This window comes from Monopterus albus, unplaced genomic scaffold, assembly GCF_001952655.1.
Source record: "Monopterus albus unplaced genomic scaffold, M_albus_1.0 scaffold279.1, whole genome shotgun sequence".
Classification (NCBI taxonomy): Eukaryota; Metazoa; Chordata; class Actinopteri; order Synbranchiformes; family Synbranchidae; genus Monopterus; species Monopterus albus.
Genome location: NW_018128159.1, coordinates 439,228 through 450,728, shown reverse-complemented (window position 1 = coordinate 450,728; position 11,501 = coordinate 439,228). Strand labels below are relative to the sequence as shown.

The following is an 11,501-nucleotide window of genomic DNA, read 5'->3' as shown; positions in this document are numbered from 1 at the left end:
TGTGTGTGTGTCTGTTGATTAAGTGGTGTGTAGCTAAAAACATTCTCACACGACCTCTAGTAACATGTCGTGACTTAAACATAAGAACATATTATGGCTAAGGCTACAGTTATACACGTCATAATAATAATATTAAACACCCTGTCTGCTGACAGTCATCAACTCTTCTCTCTAGTTATCCTTGACCAGATGTACCCTGTAGAAACTCATAAGCAGGCCTAAGCATTTAACAGTCTAACTAGACATCCTATCTCCACTAAACATTTCTAATACATACAAGTACCTAACCAATATTTATCTCACTAAAAATACCTAACAAAGGTATGACAAACCCTCTTCACTACTACTAAGTTTGAAGGACAACAAATGAGCTGATCCTAGTAACAGTAATAGTGAAATGTATTATACCAAACATGGACAGATCAATTCACCATCCTGCTGTCAGAAATGCTTGCTAATGCACCAAATCCACTGCTGAAAATAATCCCCAAATAATGTACCGTTTTCTCTAGTTGAGTAAAGTTTGCTTAAAACTTATAGGTGATTACTCAGTTTTGTTTAAACAGGAAGGTACACATTTGTTAACCCAAGATGTCTGACTTTGTCATAGAGAGGCAATGGGCACTGAATAGTATCAAGATACTTTGATCTTGGTCTATTCATGATATTTGTTAGCAGTGACAAAACACCAGCCATCTCTTTTAAATGTATGTTCTCTCACCATAAAATATTCTTTAAAATCTTCGATTAAAAGAGCAAATGTCATGGTGCTGGTAAACAGACAAACAAGATGGTAGATTTGTCATGTTCAATCTTCAAAGAAAAGACAAGCTTTATGCCTCTTCACCTCGACCCTGACAGATTTGACACGGCCATCCTCCCTCTCCCCTGCCTGTGTCCATGTATCAGCATGTCTGCGCTGCCACCCCCTACACACTCCAAAACACACACACACTCACCCACAAACTCAAAAACATAAAGATGTCCCTCCCTACTCTAAACACAAACACAGCCTGGTCATGATATCATAGCAGGATGGCTGTCCTGGGAATTAGGACTGGGCGTCTTTCTCCTGGACCACCTCCCGGCCCCTGTTCCCAGAGTAATGACACGGCCCCCTGCCCTGTGACATACATCACATTAGCAGGCTGTCACACACAGTGCACCGTGTCCAGCTTACTGCCAGGTTTACGTTTCACTAGGAGCATTTTGCACATTTTCACTACTAAAACTAATGAGAATATGAGATGTGTTTTCAAAGATAAGTAGAGCCACTACATTTTATAAAAATGAAAATGTGCTGACAGGAAAGATTCATATTAATAAGCTCTAATAAATACAACTGTTGCTATCTAACCAGTGTTGACAGAGCAAATGCCATGGCGTCAGGAAGTGATATCACCCTGTCCTTCAGGTTTCACTGCCAGATAGAGCGCTCATTATTAGCCTGTGACTGTGGCTAGTGGCTGAGGCAAACAGACAAGGCTGTCATGATTCACATTGTCAGGGAGTGGTGGCTCACCGAGGAATAGATAACCCAACACACCAGTCTGTCGCTGAAAACAACACACAGGAAGCTGTGTGATCATTCAGACAAATTTTCATACACTTGAGCTAGAATTTGCACACTGACTTATTTTTTTTCCCTTTTTTTTTTTTTCCACACACAGTCAGCTCTGCTTTCATGAACAGTACAGCAGAGAGGGTTTCTGCAGCCCAAGTGATCTATGGGACTCTTTGTTTTGCTCCACGAGGACTTTTTTCCTCCTCTTTTCTCCATCCTTCTCTTACTCTGTGCCGTTTCCTGCAGCCCTTCTTTCCCTCCTCTTACTCCTCCACCTCAACCTTCTAATCCACTCTTGGAGGTGTCAGGTTTCTACAGCTGGTTCACATTAGCGCCCCCATCTCATGCACACCCCTCCATCTCTCTCCCTCTTTGCACCCCTTCTCTCTTTCATTCTTTCCCTCCTCCTCTTCTACCTCATGCTGACCTCTGCCTCTCCTGGCTGGCCGTGTGGGCTTCCAAAAAGCAGGGAGGGTGGGCTGATTCTCACTCACTCATGTAATTTCTCCCACCTCCTTCATTCCTAATTCATATGTCCCAGGCTCCCACTCCTCATTCTCCTCCTATCCCCTATCCCTCATTCCTTTTTTCTTTTGTGCTATTTCTCTCCTCCTACTTCTCTACCTTCCTCTCCTCAGTACAGCTCCACCACCACTGCTATTCTAGCCTTGGAGACGCTTAATGACTCCATCATGACCTCCCCCTGCGGCCATCTCAGAGAAAAACCGTGTGAGAGAGAAAGAGGGAGAGCAAAAACCAGCTCACATTTCAATCCTTGGATCACTCCCTGGCTTGTCTAGGTGGCCTACTCACTGTACTGTGGTCTTGTGCATGCATGCATGGGCATCACAAGTCAAGTGATATGTTGTCGCTTGTATACAGGACTTTGCAGCTAGTTTGAATTAGTGACTCGCAGGAAATCAGATTTGTACACTATGATATGGCACATGTATGCAAAATCACTTCGAAAATAATCAAATTGATGTTCAAACAAAATGGCCATGTTACTCATTGCACAAGACCAAGTTCTTCATACAACAGCTTTCACCTGACATTGTACTGTACCACATAAATGATTGAGCTGAACTTTCAGTCATACTAGACTCAGAAGTGACACAAACAGGGAAGCACTTTCTAGACCTCAAAGGTAAACGGTGGACCAAACTAAGGAGCTCCCAAGACTGGTCTGAATGGGCTTACATGTATCTCATTGGTGGAAGTACCCCAGTGTGTGACCAAATTTGTTCTACCAAGACTTAGGAAAGCCCACATTGACACCATTTCTGTGCAGGCAGTCCAGACAACTACTACACATAACAGTTCATCTAACATTAGAACCAAACTGAAGTAAAAAGGTGAGCATGAGAAGAAAGAGATCCACAGCAGTGTTTATGTGGGAAGCAGACTAAGCCTTTCCAGTTCTTTCCAATCATACTTGTCAATCTAAAATCCTATAAGCAAAATACTGACAGATAACACTGCCACCTCAAGTCCAGCAGCACAAAATGAACAAAGTGCACCAGTGAGCTTATAGCAGCTTTGGGATACGCTTGATAAAATGTAGACAATCTTAAGTAACAAAATCACAGAAGTGAGTTCTGCTAGACATTTTCTGTAACACTGCCACTGTTTAAATGTAGTGTGTGGACAGGCTGGCAGTGAGGGCTGGATTATGCTACACACTGATCTATAGCAAGCTCTTCTGCGGATATGTCTACAGCAAGGACACATGAAGGCTGCTACTGAAGAACAAAGCAGGAGAAACTGAGCATCGTAGTTCTTTGTTGAAACATTTACAGTTTCTATATGTCAACACTGCATTAAGCTGTGCTTGCTTTTATGTTATTCTGTTTTTTTTTTTGTGCATTTTGGAAGGATGGAGAAAAGGTTGGTTGGGTCAGTCTGTGTGGAAACTGTGAGACCGCAAACTATGGTGCTTCAAATTTCAAGAGGCACAAACCAGATCCATGGACCAGCCACAATTACATAATTGCACAGATTTGCCAAGCTCACTGCAAGAAGCATGGATCCAGCTTTAGGCCCAAATATCAGATTAAAAAAAAAGAGGCCTGTTCTACACTAGGAAAAAACAAACATACCTAAATTTTAATGTAAATTATGGGTTTGTGTTAGAGGGGATGGAAACTATGAATCTATTAATTAAATAATTGGCAGTAGCAATGTAGATTTTGTGAGCTGGAGGTGAGATTGTGATACAATCACTTCTCAGAAGTTGTTTTTCTACTCATTTTCAGAAAAGATGAGCAGAAGCAGCAAAATAACATCACAGAGGATGAGGGCAGAGGGAGGTATGAGTCTTAAAAAACAAGTAAGAGAGGAAGGAGGATGAAGTAAAGCAAGAGCAATGAGGTGGAAGTTAAAGCCAGAAGGGTAATGAGAGAGTGACATGTACTGTATATATATATATATAAGAGAAGGAAGCAGTCGGTCAGACTGAAAAGCATCTGTGCATACTGAATGAAGAGCAGGGTGGAGTCCAATAAAGGGCCATGCGGTTACATCTCAGGCTGTGTTTAGAGACATGTTCAAAAAGACTCATTTGAGTGGCTGCGGTACAACAGCACAGGACCGTTTTCTCTCTGAATGCTTCTTTTGCCTGTCTCTTTGTGTTGTTCTGTCATTATCCTGTGTTTTGTGGTTGTTTAAAATGGAGTCTCTAACAATAGGTCTGACGGCCTACAAACGTTCCACAGTGAGGTCTATACGATGCCACGACTGATTAGGAAAATTATAACTGAAAAAATACAGCATTCACTCTCTGAATAAGGAGACAGACCTGATACCTGAACTGCTCGTGTTTATTAAATGTTGAATTTACTGCTGCAGCTCACCCAGAGAAATTTACTCCCCGCTATTTTTACTCTGTGGTACTTATTAATATTCTGCTTAGAGAAATCTCACTGGCATACAGACGGAGAAATTAATTAGCAAGTTATTCTTGTGGTTTTTTGATATATTTCACTGATGTTTGATGATTTAATTATATCTAAGAGCTATGTTAAACTATCTTTACTGTCTGAATTTTTTTTTTTTATTAAACAAACATAAGAACTAAAGCTCACACTGCAGTGCATGTACAGAGAATGTGTGACCTTAGACAAAACCCTGTAGTGACTCCAGCCACCCTGTGATCCTATTCAGGATAAGGAGTATAGATAATGGATGGATGGATCATAAAATTTAAATCAAAACATTCCAACAACCAATATAATTATTCTCGACACAAGCCAAGATAATAACTATAATCAGTCACATAATAGAAAAAAGTGCTATTTTAAATATTTCTTAAATGTAGAATTACTAGCTAATTCTTTGAAAATCATCAATGTGTGACAGAGAGCCACTTGTCAGCTTACTGCATGTGGGTTTATGATCTGGTTGTTACATTCCCCACTGTTTTGAAAGGCCTTTCTGAGAGCAGGGTTTGACTCCAAGACGTCAGAGGATGATTCCATTTGTGTATTTCACCCTCTGTTTGAGTGCCTTGCTTGTTTTATCAAGATGAAATTAAAAAAAAGAAAATCCAAACCCAGTGACAGCAGGCTATGTTTGCCACGATCAATCAACTGAGTTAGCTTTAGGGGAGCCAATCCCGGCTGGCAATCGGGCGAAGGCGGGGTACACCCTGGACAGGTCCCCAATCCATCACAGGGCATAAAATAATTCATTAATCCATAATTAAAACAATACTTAGCTACTGCCCTGGTTGGCACTGATAAACAGTTTACTTCACTTATCTTTTGGGCCCTTAAACACACACTCAAGAGGCACACAGCTACTTCTTCACCATCCAAATACTGAACCTAACATTTTAATTGAGCTTCCATCTTCTCTGTGCAAGCATGTGAACTTTTCCTCAAGGTGCCCCTGCCTCTCCAGAAACACACACATAGTACATACACAGAAATGTACACACAGAAACTCTTATCATTGTGGCTCCAGTCTCAACCACATGCACTGTGCTGTTAGCTGGACTGTGAGAAGGAGATAGGCAATTGGAGAGTATGAGCAGGCAATCACAGCGTGGGTTACAATCTCTACTCTAGGGTTTGTTGGCTTTAGTTTGGATCATGTGCTTAACCCGGTTAAAGACTGTGTGACTGTGGGTGTCTGATAGAGTGGGTGTTGTGTCAGCTGTGGAGGTGTGAAGCAGAAGGGAGAAGTGATTGGTCTAAATCACTTTTCTCCCAGTTTTCTTCTTGGTCTGTTTCCTTCTCCCTGTGTCTACTCTGGTCACCTCCACTTTTTATTCTAAAGACTTGAGACTTTGAGAGGAGATGTGGACATGAATCATAGCTCTTCAAAAACACACGAATATGAGATCGAGTGGACGGTGAAGAGTGAACTGTTGAGAAAAGAAGTAAAGAAAAAGTAAAGATAATAATGACAAAAGTCTGGGGTTGTGGGAGGAGGATTAAGGGGCCAGGTGAGTTGAGTACAGGGGCATCTAAATCCCTGAAGCAGTGGGAGGAACTGAGGCATGGATGTATGAGTGACAGTTTGATGAAGAAGGTACCACAAGAGGGATATTACAAGCCCCCCAACCCCCACCCCCCGAGCCTGCTCTCTCATCATTAGAAAGGAGTTGCACTCTGAGGTATTCCTCCTCAAATTACCTATAAAGAGACATCCTCTTTTCTTTTGGCCCTTTCTCTTCCTCTGTCTGCCCAGCAGGCAAATTCTACCTGTCAGATCAAACAGGCAGCAGGTCTACACAGCACAGTAACTCTCTCCCCCTCACTCTTAACAAAAGTTTTGTAATAACCCTAAAGTCATGGCAATGACTGCAAGGGGAAGGGAGAGAGAGGAAAAACACACTGGGAGGGAGAGTTCATCATTTTGCACCCTAGCCTGGCAGCAGACAAGATCTTGTTATGTAGGAAAATAAAGTTTGAAAAAACAAAACCAAACAAACAAACAAAAACTAGTGCAGCCTCACTCTGGCTTAGGCCTCTCAGGTATTAACTCAGACTCCATGTCAGAATCATGAATCCTCTGTGATAGGGTTGTGCGATAAATCGTTTTGTGAGCTTGATTTAGATGTGCAATCTCGGTCTCATGAGACAATGATTCTGCCGTGTTCACATTAACAAGGAGATGCCTTGCAACAAACCAAGTGCTCTCATTTCTTCGCTAAGCTGTGTTAACCAGTAGCAGGCATGTGTTACATCATGTGACAGGCTACAGACAGGAAGGGAAGACTGATTCAAAAACAAATCCAACATGTGTGACATTGCGAAAGATATCCTGTGTCATCCTGCAACTATTTTTTAAATGTTGTGTTGCCTGCCCTGTGCACATAGTGCTGAATAGCAGTTTCGGCGGAAATAAATCACTGTGCAGTTGTTAATGCAGCTTAGTGAGGAAAAGTTAGTGCATGGTTTGATGCAAGGCATCTCATTGCTAATGCAAACACAGCAAAATTATTGTCACATGAGAGTAAGATCGCACAGGAATCCAAATCCCACTCACAAAACAATTTATCATGCAGCCCTACTCTGCTGCCCACAAACTAGACCAATGTTTCGGTGCTCTTAGCCAATACTTCATTAGATTCTGTTTATGTATCCCTTCAACGGTGATGGACCTACCAAGCAAACCTGTGACTTGCACAAATCCATGCAGAGACACACCTTATTCTCACACTCACACATGATGGCTTGCAGTGTCACCGGTTAGATGGCTTCTCCGCACCCTGCCCTGCGAGGCAGCCAGTCGACCTCTCCCAGGCACTTTACCTCTCACAAAACATTCTTGATCCCCAAAATGAGACACCTGAGCTTGTTGTGGAAAAAAAATATTCAGGACATCTTGAAACATGTTTTTTCCGGAAATATCACAGTCTTAGTCTACGCTACTGTATGCGTGCAAGCGTAAACCTCAGTACTTTGGAATGTACTTCAATGTTTGCCTTTCACTCCTCACATCTCCTGTTCTCTCCCACTGTTAAACAAAAACCTAGCAAAGTCTAACTTTAAGAAGTCTCTAAAAAGGACTTAAATGATACACATACAAATGACTAGACTAGTTGTGTGTTTTCCAGTTTTAAGGGTGTATGGGAACTCAGCAGATGAGGCACTAAAGGCAAGTTGAAGAATGACAACATGCACAGAAGCTCGTTCTAGAGAATAATAAAGACATAATTAGATTGTACAGTGAGCCTTCTGACCAGCAGAACAGTGCAGACAGGAACAGAGCCAAGTGTGCATATGAGTATGTGCATTTATAGTTCATGTTTGCTTGAGGACAGCAGAAAAAAAATGAACTAAGTATGTAATCAGTCTAGCAGTCGGCCTGCGCTCTGTCAGTTGACTTCTAAACTAGGAAACTCTACTGTGTGTGTCTTCTGTGGGTGTTTTCTTTTATCATCAAAGTCATCACTTATTTCGGGCACCAACTGACTTAATAGTCAAGAATGGAGACAGTGAAGCTGAGCAAATAGAAGAGAAATCTAAAAGTCCCACATTCCTCAGGCATTAATAATCACTAGTTCCCCTCAAAGTATTACATGTAATAATAGGATTTACAAGAGGAATTAAATATTAGTAAAAGTAATAAAACCAAAGGCAGAAAAAGAAAAGCTAAGAGGATATGGTCAAGCTGTAAAGTGCTGCAAATGATCTGAATGTTACTGAGACATATAATACAGCTCAAGAGTTTGGGATCACCTCTATTTGCTCAGTTATTGGTGTAGTTCAACAGCTGACCCCACTTTTGGAAGTCTCTCTGCAACTGATATCAAATATTGTTTGGACAGAAAGCACTGGTACAGATGTTCCCATAAAACATGTTGCACTTGTAGGTTGCTTTGGTTTTACCCTTCCTGGGACTCTCATTTGAAGCTGAGCATCTTGCTCTTTTCTTCTATACAGTCTGAAGATGCTTAAATGTTACAATAAAAAGTAGATAAAATGGAGGTGACCCCAAGCTTCTGAACAGTAGTGTCTGGCATAAAGCACTGTTCTACTGGTACCGTGTGCCCATCTGCACATATCATGAATGGAGCTCTGCTTTTGGGTGAGTTTTGACCCAGGGCTGTTGTGTGAAAATCATGAGAATCCAACTGTGTTTCCTCCACCTGAAAACATTTCCAAAATTTAATGTCTGTCCTCAAACACACACATGTAGGATGGTGTATATTAACAGTTAAAAGTCTCAGTCTGTAGTAATTCAATAATTGACTCTGATTAAAAGAATACTGTTCGCTTTTGTGTTCATGAAGATCACTACACAGACACAGTGAGCCTCTTTGCACCTGCAGCAGTGTCTATTTGACCTTCAATTAGACAGGAAATGTCAAACACTGATTAAGGAATGTTGCCTTCTCATTTCCTTTTAACACAAGTACCAGTGTGTTGAAATTCTGAAGCTCTGGGAACAAACATACAATGTGATTCACATCACATTTGAAGAAATATGATCAAGTTCTTGAAGCAGCTACATGTGTGTTTTCGTTGGGAATTTGGCTCGGGAGTGGCAACACAATTATAAAGAGAGCTCAGTCTTAATTTCAAGCCATCGGAAGGTGGAAGGCATAGATTACAGATGTCACTGTTCTCCTTTTCACTGACGTACGTACCATGATCAGACCTAATGGTATGACTGCACCACCGGCAGTAAATGAGATTAACTTGCAAGTTACCTCAAGTTTGAAGAACAATGTGGCATGTGCCAGGCAAAAAAGGCAACACTAACATGGGTGGTAACAAATTCACAGCCTTCTTATAATTTTAGTTTCATCAGTTATACCAAATAGGATATTTTCTCATGCAATAAAAATGTCAGTAACAAATCAGTAAGCAGTAAAATACCGAGCTATCAAATCTATAGCCACGAGACTGAAAGTAACAAACCCCCCGAAATGTCCTAAGTAAGATCTTGGAGGTGGAAATGTGTGTGTTGGTATTGTTCCCAGTACTGGTGTACTTTGTCAGACAGAGCAGTCTTTTATTTGCCCCTTCGTGCTTGAGCAAAACCTCATGGTCCCGCAGACAGGCTGGGGTTGATCTAAAAACCTGCACTGGCTTTCACATAAAAACCATCACCTCATGAAGTATTTCTATAGCTGTGTTTATATTTCTGTTACAGTGCTGGGATGACATCATGAGTTTAACTGAAAAGCTGTGGTCACAAAGCCAAACAGTCAATCTTACCTGCAGTATTCAGTGCCATTAGCAAAGGCCAGACACGTAGCATTGTTCACACACGGTGCCTTATCATCCATACACTGCAGAGCTGCAAGAGAAAATAAGACGCGTTAGAGATTGGAGAATCAGAAAGGCACTTCATCCACTATGTGTTCAGTCTAAGTGACAATTTAATTACATATTTAAGCCCAGTGTTTTTGCTAACTAAGCTAATTCAAGTTTCTTTATTGTATTGGTCTTGACTTACTGTGTTTAGACAGGACTACAGAGACCCAATGATGATGGGGCATTACTCCCCAGAAAATTGGTAACCTGGAATGGAATGAGCCCCCCACACACACGCACACTCTCTCTCTCAAGGGAAACCCTCTACATAGTCCAAAAGCTTCTCTTCCTTCCTTTCCTGATTACAGAGATAATGCTGAGGGCTCGCCACCTATCTAGCTAACTATGCAAGGCCAGCCTGAAACCAGCCAGGGGTCACAGGGCAGCCAATCGGGCAGGCAGACAGAAATGAGCCTTGACGAAGACAACAAAGCCCAACTATTGCTCCACCAGTGAGACGCTCGCAGCTAGACACATCCGCCATTGTGTGTGTCAAGCCGCCAGAGACACATGGCTCAAGTGGTCTTCACACACACCATGCCGGCCCAGCGTGCCAAACAGGCGTGTGGTGTTCTCATTCTTCATTAATCAATGCGATATGGCAGTCAAATGAAGGAAGCCACAATTAACTGTGTAATTAATCAAGTAAAACTGCAATAAATCATCAGAACTAGCTATACAAACGTTAATCAAGTAAAACTGCAATAAATCATTAGAACTAGCTATACAAACACTGCTATATTAACATTTTTGTTTCATCTATAGTCTCACAAAGTGGTTATGTGATGTATCCTCACTCTGCTGAACAGAGATGTTTTTATAAAACTGAGAGTAGGTCAGCTGATTTCAAAGAAACACCAACAATGTCTTCACAAAATAGACACTGCATTACAGGAAGTGTGCTCTGCAGTGGTGTTACTTCCTGTGCCTAGATTAATTAGAATGTCAGTGTTAAGGAGACCTTGTGAAAACACCAACTATTATTAACCCCAATTATATGATTTTGTGGTGTTAAAAGATGGACACTCGTAGTTCATTTTCAGACACAAATCATTCTAGGGCCAGTCTCTGTACTGGTCTGATCAGAGAGTGAGGGCAGAGTGATGCTGTAGAGCCAGGCTCAGAGGCATAGCCCATTAGACATGGGGATATCATATATAAACCGCCATGAAATTCATAATCCCACCAAGCATGCACGCCCAGACACACATATGCCTTTATGTGCACAGCTGCAGACATCCACTTTAATAAAGTGGGAGTTGATATGACATTGCGGCTGCATTTCAAGAGACCAAAGAAAGTCGTGGACTATTTTGGGACTATTGTTGCAAATATATATTCTGCACATTTGATGCAAGTCGACGCACAATAATCATAATAATAATCAATAATAAACAATAATCATACGCAAATAATGAAGTGAATCCACGTTAGGAACCTTTGCTTTTGGTTTTGATCACATTTAAGTCAAACTTTTATGCAAAATTATGTTTAATTTACTTCAGAATAAAAGAGGACACAAAATGTTATTACTGCACAGTAAATCTAGCCAATACAACGAGGTATATAGGCAGGATACCAGTCATCTAGCAGATAGTAGACAACTGCAATATCAGCAAAAAAAAAAAAAAAAAAGGCATGGGGGGGGGGGGGGGGGGGGGGGG

At 41.4% G+C, this 11,501-nt stretch overlaps 1 protein-coding gene across 1 annotated transcript in view; it reads right to left on the bottom strand.

The window, feature by feature from the left end:
- The window catches only part of notch2 (notch receptor 2), a 53,995-nt gene that overhangs the window by 33,223 nt on the left and 9,271 nt on the right, over positions 1-11,501 (bottom strand). The window contains 1 exon segment of the mRNA XM_020622362.1: positions 9,739-9,820. Within this exon segment, the coding sequence (XP_020478018.1) occupies positions 9,739-9,820 (82 nt within the window).